The sequence below is a fragment of the Gekko japonicus genome, unplaced genomic scaffold (genome assembly GCF_001447785.1).
Source record: "Gekko japonicus isolate JY-2015 unplaced genomic scaffold, Gekko_japonicus_V1.1 scaffold560, whole genome shotgun sequence".
NCBI classification, from domain to species: domain Eukaryota; kingdom Metazoa; phylum Chordata; class Lepidosauria; order Squamata; family Gekkonidae; genus Gekko; species Gekko japonicus.
Genome location: NW_015161967.1, coordinates 30,719 through 46,492, shown reverse-complemented (window position 1 = coordinate 46,492; position 15,774 = coordinate 30,719). Strand labels below are relative to the sequence as shown.

General features: G+C 47.5%; 1 protein-coding gene across 1 annotated transcript in view; it reads right to left on the bottom strand.

Moving 5' to 3' along the window:
• Positions 1–15,774, bottom strand: part of GPC4 (glypican 4) — a gene marked incomplete at its 5' end in the record, with an annotated part of 188,319 nt that overhangs the window by 147,083 nt on the left and 25,462 nt on the right. Inside the window, one exon of the mRNA XM_015429628.1 lies at positions 12,914–13,073. Coding sequence (XP_015285114.1) covers positions 12,914–13,073 — 160 coding nt within the window. The remainder of the gene's footprint in view (positions 1–12,913; positions 13,074–15,774) is intronic.

Here is a 15,774-nt window from a genome sequence, read left to right as displayed (position 1 = left end):
CAGCAGGAACTCATTAGCATAATAGGCCACACCCAACAGCAGAAACTCATTAGGATTGGCTACATTAGGGGTGTGTGGCCTAACATGCAAAGGAGTTCCTGCTACAAAAAAGGCCCTGGGTTTTGACAACAAACAAAGTAAACAGAATAAGAAGCAAAAGGTGGGTGTGGCTAGATGAGCACACTTCTGGTAACATGGGGGTGCGGCCTAATGTGCTAATGAGCTGTGCTGTCAGGGGGGTGGCCCAATATGCGAATTAGTTCCTGCTGTTGGGTGTGGCCTATTATGCTAATGAGTTCCTGCTGGGCTTTTTCTACAAAAAGAGCCCTGCTAGACTGTCGATCAGTTGCAATTCCGGAAGATCATCAGGACCCACCTGGAGACTGGTAACCCTAGAAAGAGACCTTGTTCAGCTGGGAAGCAAGGAGATGTTCCCTAGGACTTCCCCTGAGAGTGAAAAGTAAATAATGCAGAAGACTGATCACAAAAGAGAATCCCTAATAACCTGGTCTTTGCTTAGACCAGTTTTCCAAGATCACGCTTTGTACAGAGAACAACCTGCCATGACATGGGAGGACCCAACTTGAGTTATGCTAATTCCATCTGCAAGCACGGAAGCCCATGTCACCTCTAGGTCTCAGAGCCCCACAGAAGCAAAACAGTAGGTTTGGAGGGAGAGTAGGGGGAGGAATCAGGGCCTCTTCTGCCCACCCATAATACACTTTAACACCCTCCCCAATTTATAGGACTTGGGAGATTCTGCAAATGGTTTTGCCACTGTCAGATCTAGTCTGGCCTGTAGTTTGCAAGTCTGATGCAATAAATGCCTCTATTAACTTTCCAGGAAAGGATTCCTTAGAAAGAGCCACCCAGGTCTGGAGAACCACTGGGGTGTAGTAGTTAAAGTCCTGGACCAGGATCTGGGAGACCCAGGTTCGAATCCCCACAAGCGCAATTCCCATGGAAGCTTGCTGGGTGTTCTCTTCCATCTAATTTTCTTGGTAAGTAGAGACTATCAACATCACTTCCAGAATGTGGTGAGTGATGCATCATCATTATCTTGTGAGTTTTGTGATCGATCGTTTCTAATTCTGCTTGTTTCCAATCGATAATGCCAGCTGTGCATCTTAGAACTGGGGCTGCCCACATGTTAATTGCCCTTACCATATTGCCTCCATTTAATTTTGTTTGCAATATCTTTTTAACTGTTTGGTAATACTCCTTTATTATATTTTTCTTAACAAGGGTATGTTTGATGTTGTCAGCTTCCAAAATTCCACAATATTTGTAGTTTTCTTCAAAGCTCAGTGTTGTGATGTTGTTGTTATTTGGCATTTTGATTTCTTTTTGTTCAACAGTCTTTCCTCCCTTCAGTGCTAATGCTGTAGACTTGTCAAGGCCAAATTCCCTGCTATATTTTTGCTGACTATTCAAACTGCTTAGTAAAGTATCAGTCTCTGATGATGATGATATTTCTATATATAAATTCTAGTTTATTTCTAAACTGGAGATTAACCCTATACATTTTCTTAACCCTTTTATTAAAATGTCATCTTTTCCTTCCAGGCAATCACCATCAAGAAGAATTTCACAATGGCTAAAATAATCCTTGGACCCTCATCATTTATTTATTTTTTAAAAAAGGTACAATCTTAGTTCTATCCCAAATTCCTCAGGATTGAATCCAGCTATTTTGCTCTATCTAGATTATACCATGGGCAAAACAAGATCATACGATCCAGCGTTTCAGGCTCTCTTGCCCACATCCGCAATATCTGTCCTGGAATGCAATCTTCATATAGCAGCCCCTCAGAATGGCTGATGGGGACTGGGACGACATTTGGATGTCCCCATCACTACGATCATGCTCCCTAAATATTCAATCCCAAAGTTACAAAACTCTCATGAGATGGTATATCACTCCCATTAGACTTCATAAAATCTCCAAATCACTCTCTCCTTTGTGCTGGAGATCCTGTGGTCAACTGGGAACGTATATACAAAAATAGTTCTTTCTATTAAAGACATCACAGGTTACCTTATCCACATGCAACCTGAACTTATCTTACTCGATCTCTGGGCAGACTCTCATATTCCAAAAATCAGACAAGAGTTAATTTCTATATTATTAATGGCAGCAAAGGTTGTTATAGCCAATAGTTGGAAGTCTACAAATAGTTTGTTATTATCCTCTTGGCGTTTGAAAATCTTGGAATATTATGCTATGAATAAAATTTCAGATGTTGCTGTTAATTCAAATACCATTTGTCAAAAACCTAACCTTCACTTGAAATGGTTGCCTTTTCTTGAATATATGTTTAATTCAGAATCCACTAACTTTATTGTTCCTATGAAATTTTTCGATGTTTTTCACCATATGTAGTTCACTCCGTTTTCATGTAAGTTCTAATGTTTGTTCACATATACCATATTTCTCCCTTGACTTAAGCATGTAATCTTGTATTTTTGCTGTGTTTAAACAAAATAAAATTGTTATTTGGAAAGAAAGAAAAAAAAAGAATGGCTGATGGGAACGCATTGTCGTGGGTCAGCCAGGGGTCAGCAATAGTGAGGACTCCGCAGGAGAAGAGGAGCCCTGTGTAGCCAGCCTTGAATTAACAGAAGTTGACCAGCAAGAGAATGAGATGCAGGGTGTCGTGGGTCAGTTTGACCAGTCGGAACTCAGCCTGGAGGAAGACTCCTCAAGTGTCACAGAACTTGGGCCCAGCTCACAAGAAACAGCTGAGGAAAGACAGGCGCTCCAGGATTCAATGCTGACAGCTGACCCTAACTCCTCCAGGCAGACTACAGGAGGGAATGATCAAGACCAGCTGGGGCAGGATGACTCCTCTGATTCCCCCTCAGCAGCAGACCAATGCCAGGAGCAATCTTGCTGGCAACATACAGAGAGAAGGCACAGTGAGCATCTCTTGGCTCAACGGCTGACAGCAGCCCAGAGTGATTGCAGGACCTTGCCTTGCATAACTCAGCTCGTTGTGAGAGGCTTACTTAAACCAAGCTGGCATGCCTTTCCAGCCATGGAAGCAACGAGTCACATATCTGTGAAACCAGTGACCACAAGTCTTGCCTGGCACGCTGTGACTTTCAGACTGACCTTGGACTTTCCTACCTGGACTGCCTTTGGATTCTGCTTCTCGGGCCTATCTGCACTTAACGAATTACCGACCCTTGGACTAGCTTTGACTTCACTTTCCAGACTGCTCTGGTACTGTCTCTATGCTTGGGTGCCTATTGTGCCTGCTAGCTGGGACACAGACTTGTCGGTATTCACAGCCAACAAGCTGGTGTAGAGCCACTGACACCCTCCAGCCTTGATTCAGCAGGTGAACCTCAGCTGTTCCCAGCCCGCCAGTATCTCCTAAACCCTTAGAGCACTGCAGATAGAGGCTGAGAACAGAACTACAGGCAAGAAGGCAGAGTGCACACCTCCTGGCCTACCACCAACTGCTTGTTGATGACAAAGATAAGTAGTTGCAGGATTACTTCTGAGCAGCTGGCTACAAGCATGACCTTTAGACATAGGGCTGTAAAAAACAGCCAAGAGGGGCTGTTAGGTGTGGACACAACACGTATGATACTCAGCCACTGACTCTGCCTTGCCTAATTCTTGGAACCCTGACTTTGGACTGAATGACCTTGCTAACCTGACTTCTGGAACCTGACTTCAGACTGCATGACCCCACCCTGCCTGACTTCTGAAACTTAGTACTCAGAGCCTGCAAGCCAGTACATACATTCATCTTGGCAAGAAAAAAGGCTTGGCAACAGACAAGAAATCTTAGACATTTCAAGTAGGCTGGCAGGGCAGATGGGGGTCAGAGAAAAACTGAAAATAATGAACAAACCCTGTGTGTTCTGGAGGATGTACTTATCCCATCTAACTCTACTATTCTCTTTTTCAGGAAGGGGTTTGCCGCAGCTTTACCCAACTCTTGCAGGGTTTCCATTTCTACTCCTAACATTCTTATTTTTTCATCAAGGAGCAGGAACCATCTACTGTCATAATGGTCTTGCTTTACTCTGGTTAATCACCCAAAGCCATCTACAGAAAAGAAAATCTTCATTCTCATATTCATAGCTGGGAGCCAGGCACACGCCTCCAACAGTCTTAGTTTAAGTGCTTCCTTCAAAGCAGTACTAGAAACACAGTTTGGAGCCCCCAGGATCTTTTTCACAAAACGGGTTAGAGGTTGATCAATTGTTTTATTCACTTCCTCAACCGATATCTCTGCCCCATAAGTTACTTGCGGAGTTAACTGTAGCCTGAAATAGGACCAGTGCTGAGGGGACATCAAGAAGCAGATCCAGTTTCCGCTGACTGTGCACATTGTTCTGCCTTCATATTTGCCCATTTACAATGAACACCCCCCCTCCAAGCAAATGAAGGAACGTGACACTCCAAGTGCAATTAAGGACTGTCAAACTGGGACAAAGGTGACGCTTCCTTCTGCCTGCTCCTCCACAAATCTGTGTATTGACAAAGATTTCTTGGTTTCCAACCAAGCCTTCATTAACAAGAACAGAAATTTCAGAAAATGCTCAGAGACTTTATCTGGCACAAGGGTAGTTCAGATAAGCTCATTAACATTGGGAATTGCCCCCATGCCTTTTCTATTATTGTTTCTATCAGTTGTTAATCCAGTAAAATTCCCAAACAAAGACTCTTGGCTAACTCTAAAAGGACTGGTAGGAGGAAAATACAGAAAGTCTGTTTGCTTAGCAGTCTCAGTTTTTAAATCTAATACCCTATGATGACATCCACAGTGCTATTTCCAAAGAGAGAGATCCATCTTCAAGGAAGGCACTAATTCATGCTTGGAAAAGGCCACCTACTTAGTTACCTATAGCTAGGTGACTTGCCTCCTGGCAGCCAGGCTGTGACCCAATTTAAATGTGACACTGGTGGAACAGGAGAACTTACCTTTGAGAAGTTGTGCCTGGGTTCTGTACTGCTAAACATGCAATGTCTTCATGCTAGAGATCCATAGCCCACACGGCTGTGGAGCTGGCATGCTAACACTGGCACCCATAGCAGAACTGAATGCACACTGGCCCAGTTAAGAGAAGCTAGGCACATGCAATCTCACAAAGCCAAGTTATTCCATCCCACTGGTATCATGTTTAAACTAGCCTCCAAAGGTGTTTTGCTAGTCCTTTGGAGCCAAAAAGAGACCAACACAGGAATGTGTATACCAACAGGCTAGTAAGAAGTGCTGTGGAATAAATACTGATTACCTCTTCAAAAGTCTGTTTCCAGGACTGTACAAACCCTTGACTCTAAAGTGCCACCAATGTGGGTGTGGACAGATCCTGGAACAGGAGAGTATTGTAACAGGCACATTTTTGGAATCTTAAAACAATCAACCGTAGTTAAGGTAAAATAAGGTGTAGAGCAGTTCGAGACACGAGTGTGCCGCGTGACGGAGTGAGCTCCCATCTCTAGTTCCAGCTCCTGCCAACCTAGCAGTTTGAAAGCAAGAAATTGCAAGTAGATAAATAGGTACCACTAGTATCTCCAGTTAAAAGATCTGGCAGTAGGTGATGTGAAAGTCCTCTGCCTGAGACCCTGGAGAGCCACTGACAGTCTGAGTAGACAGTACTGGCTTTGATGGACCAAAGGTCTGATTCAGTAGAAGGTTTGATTTCAGAACTGTCAATGCAATGAAGGAGCAGGCCTGCAGGCTCAGAGTAAGGGTCCACCCAAGCCAGCATCCCATTTCTCAGTGGCCAGCCAGATGCCTTTGGGAAACCCAAAGAGGGTGTTTCACAGCTGTACTGAGTAAGAACATGGAGGTTTCATTTAGCCATCAACTCACTGAACACAAACTTGCCATGACTCTGTCATCATGTATGCTATGTCATCATCTCTTGCAATGCTGTATGCTATGTCATCATCCCTTGCAATGCTGGGAAAATACTGTAATCTTCTCTCTACAGTCTTACCTATTTTGCTTGATTGACTTGGTATTTATTCACGAGAGTGTTTGGTTTGATTTCAAATAATCTATACATGTATGATCTTGCCTACTTTCTCTATAGCTGCCTCCCTCCCCAGATATCAGCCCAACATATCAAAGAAGGACAAACCTTTAAAAAGAGACAGTTTCCTTTGTTGCCTTAATCTAGAGTGTAGACTTTCCAATTTCCCGGGGGGAGCTGGGGCTGGGACAGAGGCATTGCTTTGCTAGGAGCAAGGGTGGCTCCCGGGGGAGGCTGAGTACCTTCCTGAAAATTTCGGCGGAGGCTGAAGCCCCGCCGCCCCCACGAAGATTACGCCTATGGGACAAACCAATAAGAAAGATTAACTAAAGGACTGCAGATGAGCAAAAGTTTTTTAAAGGGAGCTGAAAGCCACCTGAGAGATGCTTTTCTTCTCATGAGGTGCACAAATATTTTGTCACTTTGGGTCAATAAGGTTTTGCAGGTGGTTTTAAAAAAAAAAGCCATACTGAAACCTGCAAAACCTGTTTTCCAAAGATGAGCACCTTCTTTCAAAATCCCTTTCAACTCTCTCGGGAGAAACAAAGTTCATTGTTGCCTATGTCCTGCCTGGTAGTGATTAGGGAATGGCACGAACCAGGAAAATGGAGGTTCGTCCCAGTTTGTGGTTCGTGAAGTCCCATGAACCGGGATGAACCTCCCCTGCTTCACAAACCAGTTCAGGTTTGTGGATCTTCCCTCCCTCCTTTCTGCTGGAGGCAGCTCCCTGAAGCCCGAAGAATGAAAGGGGGGGAAGAGCTTGCAAAAGCCATGTACAGGGAATGCTCCCTTTAAATGGCTTTTGCAAGTTGGCACCACATGAGTGAAGTCCAAGTGATGAGTTCACCCAAAAGCCATTTAAAGGGAATGGCTTTTACAAGTGGGCACAACATTGGAGTGGAGTCCAAGCGGTGAATTCACTACTTCCAAATGAATTTGCTGCTTGGACTCCACTCCCGTGCAGCATCTACTTACAAAAGCCATTTAAAGAGAACATTCCCTTTAAATGGCTTTTGGAAGATCTCCCCCCCACCCTTCCATTCGGCTGGCATCAGGGAGCCACTGCCAGCAGAAAGGAGGAAAGGAAGATCCATGAACCTCACAAACCTGAACTGGAACATTCCCTTTAAATGGCTTTTGCAAGCCATTTCAGAGGTCCCTTTCGCTCCCCCCCCTTGGAAGCGGCGGGGTCTCTTTAAACGCTTTCTCCATGCCTCACCGCTGGCACCAGTGTGTCAGCCAACACGAACCACACAAACCCACCTGGGAGGTTCATGGGGGCTCGTGAGGGTGGGATGGCACGAACTGAGGTCTACGAACCAGACTTGGTTCATGATGAATTTCAGTTTGTAATTCGGTTTGTGCCCATCCCTAGTAGAGATGGAACACCTGCGTTAACACTATGATCCTGACACTGTGTTTTCCCAAGTGTTTTATTTCATTTAATTAATTTGATTACAGTATTCATATCCCACCTCTCCCTTGTGGTTCAAGGTGGGCTAACTATTCAAAGAATTAAAACTATATAGTACATAATAGAACCCCATTTACTTCCACATGAAAAGGCTTGCTATTTAAATGCCATTAAAAGATCTTGTAAATAAAATGGGTTCCTAAGAGGCACCCCCGTCACCTCTTCAATGAACCCCTTTCAGAAGGGAGGGGCTATTAGAGAAATGGAACAGGTACTTAAGGGGGTAATGGAACAATATAGAAGGTAGCAACCAGAAGACTTTGGCTGGCGCAGAGGGAAATATGGGCCAAGACAGGACAGTTCTTCAGATTACTTTTTGTTTGAGAGGGATATATATCTTAAATATATTTTTTGCATGTCAGATGGGCCAAGATAGCAGAAGAAAGAGCACTGTTACATAAATGCCAAGTCAAGGGCATAGACTTTCCAATTTCCCGGGGGGGGTGGTGCAGCTGCCCCCCCAGCCACAGAGATGCTCGGCACGGCCCCCTCCCAGGTCAGGCCTGCCTGCAGCCTCCCCCGCCACCCCCCCTTCCAGGTCTGCCAGATAGACTCACACATACCTGCCTGGATGGAAGGAGGGCTGCCAGGCCTGGAAAATGACTGATTGCGCCTGCCTGTCCACCCGCCTTCCCCACAGCAGCCCAGCACCAGGGAGGGGGAGCGCAGCCGTGCGTGGTTCTGAGACATGCACAATCGGCAGCTAGCGCAGTGCCTTGGGTAGGATGGCGGGAGCCGCCTCACCACTGCAAAGGGCGAAGTGGCTTCTGGGCAGGGAGGGGGGAGGATGCCCAGCCTCACAGGGATTCAGCTCTGTGCCTCTGCCCTGTGCCCCAAGGCTGGCAAGGCCCGAGGGGTCCCTGTACTTCCCGCCCCACCTGCTGCTGGTCTGCGAGGCAAGAGCCTCCCCACTGGGCACCACCCACAGAGGGTCTCCGCACACTCCCTGCTGCTTGTGCCGCAAGACACCAAGAAGAGCCCCCCGGAGGCGGACCAGGTGCCCAGGAAGCCACCCCACCATTTGTGCCACCGCCACCTCATCCACCAAGCTTTGCCATGCAGAGCTGAATGGGGCTGCGGACTTCGGCCCTCCCCAGGAAAGGCTACTGGGCACATCCATACAGCCTGGATAGCAAATGAAAGGAACCAGGGGGAGGGAATCCAAAGGCAGTGCCTCCCCCCCGCCCGCCATTCCCGAAGCAGGGGCATGGGGGGTCCTGCAACAGGGTGGACTGCATTTGACCGGCGGAGGTGGAGGGGGAGGAATTGTAAGGCAGAAGATGGAAGGCAGCTTCACATTTAAGTGTGTCACCCTGTTGGTCTGAAGCAGTGGTCGGGCACCTTGAAGACCAACCCAGTTTAGTATAAACTGCACGCGCATGAAGGCTTATACCCAGAAGGTGCCCCTGTTGCACTCGAACAAACTTCACATTCTCCACCTTCAGGGATGAACCCTATCTCCCCCCCTCCCCCAGAAATAAAAGGTATTTTTTTAAATGAAGGAAACTGTAGAACTGTGCACAGGGTAGGAAGAGATGGAAAGGAAGGGAGGGGAGAGATGAAAAAAAAGCAAATAGATGATGACAGAGAAGTGAAAGACAGAAGGGGAAGGAAAGAAAGAAAGGACCGCCCCACATGGCTGCCCAAGCCCCTGAAAATATCCCCCCACCCTCGCTGCCCCAGGCCAGCCAGCTCCTTCCCTTGCTTTCTCTGCCTGCGGGAAAACAGCAAACCGCTCCATGTGCAGCCCACCAGGCTGAACTGAGGGCTGCTGGGGGTGGGGCTTAGCTTCCAGAGGAAGCAAGCCCTCGCCCTGACTTCCCTCCCAGGCCCAATGCACCCCAAAGTCTCAGAAAACTGAGGGGAAAAACCCTCCGCTTTCAAAATGGGTGGGGGCAGCAAGGCTCTGGCTGGCACTGGGGAAAATTTCAGGAAGGGCGCAAACCCCCCAGCCCCCCCATAGTCTACGCCTATGCACCAAGTCACAACTGAGTTACGGAGACCCCAGCAAGGGGCTTTCAAGGCAAGCAAGAAACAAAAGTGGCTTGCCATTGCCTTCTTCTGTAGAGTAAGGCTTGGTCAGGTCCCCTGATATATATATATATTTAAATGAAATGTAACCATTGGAGGAGGGGTGCCAGTTTGATCACTTGACTGAAGCACTGGCACTGAGGAAACACCTTATTTTCTGAATAAAACTGATCCCAGGCTACTGTGAGCCCTCCCATGAGGCGGGAAAATTAGTAGATTCTCCCTCCCCCACAGGACAAACCACCCCTGAGTGGGAAGGAGATTTTAAACAGGAAAACATTGTAGAGAGAAAGGGTTAAAGATGCTTCCCCCCCACCCCCAGTACTGCCTCTGCTCTGATCAAATTCTCACACACACCTCACAGCTGCATTTCATTAAAAAAAGAAAATATGGGGTGGGGTTTTTTTTGAGCCAACAACAAATCTTCCACGTAACATCTAGTTTGACCGTCAGGATTGCCCACCTACCCCACGAGCACACACTGAAGTCCTTCCTCCATATATGAACGGCAGATGGCCTGCACTGCCCAGTGTTCACCACATTAGTATAAGATTACTTGAAAGCCACTGCTGCTTGCTTCTCAAACATTTTGCTACCTCTGTTTTATTTTTTTGTTGTTTACTTTTTACACACACACACACACACACACTGAGCCTGTTAGGCTGCGGCTAAATACCTCAGTTTCCACTCTATTAAATACGAGGGTAATTGTCGGAGATCAAGGGAGGAGAGTTTATGTAAGCATCTGGCCTCGTTTTAAGAGACCACGTTTTCCTTTTTAAACTTGAAAGCTGCAGTGATTCTATCCAGGTCCAGTTGTCTGGTCTTGGACAAGAGAAACGGATGGTCGAGTTACCCAGGTCGAGTTACCCAGGCCCAGGCTCTAAGGGCTCAGACAAGCCGGGCCGGATGGGTACAGCAGCCGGGTGGAGAACACTGCACCACTGAGATGTTTATCTATCCCAGTTCACCACAAAAGACCCATAACTGTTGGAAGCCCGCTAAGTTTGGCGTTACAGGGATTCTGTGCCAAAGCCTCCAATCAAGGGTTGCTGACCGTTCACAATTGAACAGACTGTTCATATTTCTGCAGCGATTACATTTTTATCCTACTATTTCTGCAAGGAGCTCAGGAAGGCATGCAAGGCTCTTTCCTCCTGAGGTAAAAGGTAAAGGTTTCCCTTGCTCGAAAGCTAGTCGAATCCGACTCTAGGGGGCGGTGCTCATCTCCGTTTCCAAGCCGAAGAGCCAGCGCTGTCGAAAGACGTTTCCGTGGTCATGTGGCTGGCATGACTAAATGCCGAGGCGCACACTACAGTGTTACCTTCCCACCAAAGCTGTACCTATTTATTTATTTGCAATATCTCGCTTTTGAACTGCTAGGTTGGCAGGAGCTGGGGCCAGAGACAGGAGCACACTCCGTCACGCGGCACTCGGGTCTCGAACTGCCGCACTACGAATATTCCAGTCTGCAGCTCAGCATCTTAACCTCTGAGCCTCCACCACTAATTTCATTCTCACAACCACCTTGTGAGGTAAGTTAGGCTGAGGAAACAATTGGTGTCAGGTCACCCATCCTAGGCTGACACTCTAACTGCTAACACCACACTGGCTCTCAGGCATGGCCATAGCCAGCAGCAGCGTTCTTATGGTCAGTCTGTTGCAACAGAACTGCGTATCATTTTGAACAACACTTATAGTTAGTACGGCCTTCAATGAGAAACAGTAAGTGGATACCATAAGCAGTTTCGAGGGGTGGGTAGGTGTACTGCATACATCTTGTTGAGTAAAACTGTTGAGCGAGCCAGGGCCTATAATCCCTTAACGGTGCAAAGGGGCATTCTTCCCGCAACTGAAAGGAATGGGGGCGGGGGGGGGGACACACAACCAAGTTTAGAATACACTTTTTGCAGGCTAATTACACTGCCGCCATCCCTCCCCAAAACTCTGGCCCTCTAAGCGTCTCCTTAACATAACACAGAGAATGACATCTTTGAGGGACAAAGGTCTCCTGGAGGCAGTAAAGAATTTTATAAAATTAGAGTTCATAGGAAGATAACACCTCATGCTATTGTTTGCCACATCCATTTGAGACCCTGAAATTGCTGTGTGCGATAACCAAGGGGCTATCATAACCACAAGATCAACAACCTCTTTTCCAAGTCTGTAACTTATAATTAGAACCATGTGACTAGATTGCAAGGATAGTGCGGTAAACCCTCTGCTATATCCTAAGAGAATGTGCTGGCTGCAATTCAGCTAGATTCAGGCCTCTCCTTGGCTGGCTATAGGAGAAGAGATAGCCCTGCCGATCAATCATATCCAGGAATTTGCATACAGGGCCAAAAGATGCATACAAGTCTTCTAGTCAAACTGGCCAATGGAAAGTACTCATGCAACCATATTCATCACACCGGTATCGACTGCCAGGAGCCTGGGTGTGTTCCTGGATGCCTCCTTATTGATGGAGGCCCAGGCCAAAAATGTTGTTAGACTGGCATTTCTCCAGCTGTGCCAGATCAGGCAACTGGCCCCCTACCTGTCTCACCCTGACCTAGCCACAGTAATCCACACAATGGTCCCCTCCAGGTTAGACTACTGTAACTCACTCTACGCAGGGCGACCCTTGAAACTGACCCAGAAAGTACAACTAGTCCAGAATGCACTGGACCTCGCCAGATCCCTAATTAACAACACAAATCCAACTGGCTCCAAGTTGAATACCAGATCACATTCAAGGTCTTGGTATTAACCTTTAAGGCCGTAAACGGTCTGGGACCAATATATCTACGGGACTGCCTCTCCTCGTATACCCCTCAAAAAGCATTACGCTCCGGAGAGAAGAACCTCCTGGTGATCCCTGGCCTGAAGGATATCCGGTTGTTTTCAGACACTGGCCTGGTGGAACCTTCTGCCTAATGACATCCATGCCCTGTGGGACTTAGTGCAGTTCTGCAGGGCTTGTAAAACAGAGATGTTCCACCCAGCCTATGGTTGAGGACTGCAATGGTTGAACACTGAGCCTGGTTTCCTTTATCTCCCCTCCCCTCCAAGGGGTAAGGACACAAATAGGTTAAATGCTGACTGAAACAGTTTGTTATTATTTTAAAAATTTAATCTGATTCTGTAAAATCATATTTATTGAAATGTTATAATGTATTGTTGAAATGCTGTTAACCACCCTGAGCCCTGCCTAAAGGAGGGCAGCCTAGAAATGGAATAAATAAAAGATAGACAGACAGTTTTGCCCAAGGTGTGGCTTGTGACAATACTGGGAGCACAGGAGAGGAAGACCAAAATGAACAACACAGACTTTTGGTAATTTTGATGTAGGTATACAGTAGGTACATATTGCTTCTATCCATCAGTCTGGAATGAACACTTAATAATCTCTGGCTTCCCCATTACCTGCCAAGAACCTCAGCTGATTCTTCACTCTTAACCCGCCGTTTCCAGAACTGTCCCCACCACAATCATCCTCGTCGTCGCAATCACCACTTTCTTCCTCATCCTCGTCTTCTGGCTTGTCCAGACTTTTCCGGCGAGAGATGGCCATTCCTTTTAACAACTGGAAAGAACACAAAAGAGGTTAAGCAAAACCACCCCTGGAATGTCAACAAAAGGACTTGATCCACACATGCAGCAGAATGAAGTGGTATAGTCCTAGGGTGGTAGAATAGATTGTCTCAGTTCAGAGAGCAGGTGTGAGCTAAGCTCCTCCTTCATAAGGTAACTTTCCATTAAGCAGAAAGCTAGCATCTCAGGCCCAAAGAGGCACTAACCCATCCTGCTCCTAGCTATGCAACATATTCTTCTTGCACAGAGTGGTCTTGGGGGGGGGGAGAGTACTCAGAAGTGTCACCTTTTACTGAATGGTTTCTTCTATTCCGCCACTTCAAGGTAACAGCCACCTCATTCTGCTCCGTAGCTATCTTGGGCAGCAAACAGCAGAAGAATGAGCAGAACAATTACAAAATCTGTGTCCCACTCAGGGGTCATTTCCTGCAGGAGCGCACAGGAGCGAAGCTCCGGCAGTAAAGAGCCCAGGGGGCGGGCACATGCAACAAGCCCCACCTCCTGCTCCCAGCAGCCCTTAGTCAGAGCAAGAAGCAGCCAGGTAAGTTGCAGAGGCCCCCCAGTCCAAAACAGTCCAGTGGCACCTTTAAGATCAAGTTTTATTCAGGTACAAGCTCTCCCTCCTCTGCGAGGATAGATCTGCACATTCCCCCCCTCCCCCAATAGCTAGCAATCCAAAACAGTCCAGTGGAGCCTGAGCGGTGGGTGTTGCCTTCTGACACACTTCCGGTGATGTCAGGGGGTGTGGCATATGCAAATACGTTATGGTAATGAGTTATGCTAATGAGCTCCTGCACCTCTTTTTCTACAAAATGACCCCTGGTCCCACTTATCAAATTTTGTGTATTTCTTGAACACCTGCTGTTTCACTATGTTGTCACCGACTCCCTGAAGTTTTTGCAGTGGGCACAGTAAAATATTACCCACATCATGACACAGCAACAACTGCTGCTGCCACATTCCCTGACTCAGTTCAATTTTGTTCAGACTTACATTTCAGGGTTACTTCATTGCCTGTAACCATTAGAGATGGTGATATTTCTTCCTTATCGGTGCTTCTGACTGCTGACCAGTTGTGATGAATAGGTTGCCTGACTCACCACAACCACAGTCAGTGTTGCATAATGGCTAGCAGAAAAGAGCAAAAGTCCAAAGCACCTCAGAGACCAACAAAATATGTGTCAGGGTATGAGCTTTTGTGATGTGTCAGGGTATGAGCTTTTGTGAGTCACTGCTCACTTCTTCAGACACCCGATCTTTATCTAACACTAGGACAAAGGCCCCTTGCAGACAGGAATGCAACGGGGCTAGGAACCATTCCTGCGTGAGCGTGGGGCGCAGCAGCAGTGAGGCCCCCGGCACCCCCTGGCTTGCCCGCCTGGGGGTGTGGGCCAGGAGGGGGCAGCGTGAGGGCAGGAGAACCGACGGGGAGGGCTTTCAAGGGCTACCCTGCTGCCTCCTGGCTGGCCTGGCTCGGCGGGTGGGCCAGGAGGGGTCCTGGGAGCCTCCACCTTCCCAGTGGAGCAGCATCCCATCACTCCCGAGGCACCGGGAGTCGGGCAGCAGGACGGCCAGCAGCAGGAGAGGAGCCGCGGTGACTGCTGGAGGAAGAGCGCTCATGCAGCGTGGGGCCGGGTGAAAGCGATGAGCCGGCCAGCCCCCGCTTCCCCCTCACCATGTGACTGCAGATGGCGTTGTGGCAAAAGTGGCCGGCAGCGCCGGGACCCAGAGTTTGAAGGCGACAGGCTCCTCGGTACCTCTCACCCACTGCAGCCTCGTCCGTCTCTCCACTGCCCGCTTGCCGTGCAGGCCAAGGCGGCGAGGCTCATTCCGTCAGTCAATGGCACGCCAGTTGCTCCGAGCGGCAGCTGACGGGCCAATGGCTGAGGGAGCGCATTTTTTCTCGCCACCTCATAGGACGGTGGCCACCCCAAATCACAATTATTATAAGGAGAGATAATGGCTAGAATGTTAAACTGGGATCAGGGAGACCCGGGTCCAAATCCAACTCTGTTGTAAACATCTAACCTACCTCACAGGGTTGTTGTGAGGATACAATGGAGATGTCAGTACCCCAGACTGTGCTGCAGGAAAGGGAAGGTTAAAAACACAGCTGAACATTTAACAATACGTGGTACAGGTAAAACTGTGTCAAAGTGGGCAGCAGTTTGCTTGAATTTTTAATTTCTGCTTGTACTAAATAAGCCAGAGGACCCATAACTTTGAACAAGACCAGAATTACCTCCATGGACAGGAAAATAGCTTACTGGGGAGGGGTCTTGTGCATTAGCCCCATGGGCTGTTGCCTTTGAACCTTGATGAAGGTGGGGGCAAGTGCCAATTGTGCAAACGAAGGGCATAATACAGGGTGAAAAATACCCCCCACATCTACTGCCAGTCTTTGGAACTTTGGAAGCTTTGGAATTTTAAAAACTCTTCCTGTCCTTTTTAAAGGATAAAATACCAGAGAACAGATATTGTAGAAATGCATATCAAGTAGAGGACTTATTGCATATCCAGGGATTTAGCCAGTTTCATCTATTTCTGCAATATCTGTACCTCTGAGCACATTCCAAATATTTTTTAAAAGATACCTTTAACTTTGAAACGCATTCCCCCAAATTTTTGGCATTCTGTGGTTTATGCAACCTTGGAGCTGCATTCGTGACATCTGACCTCCCCTGTCCACAGTA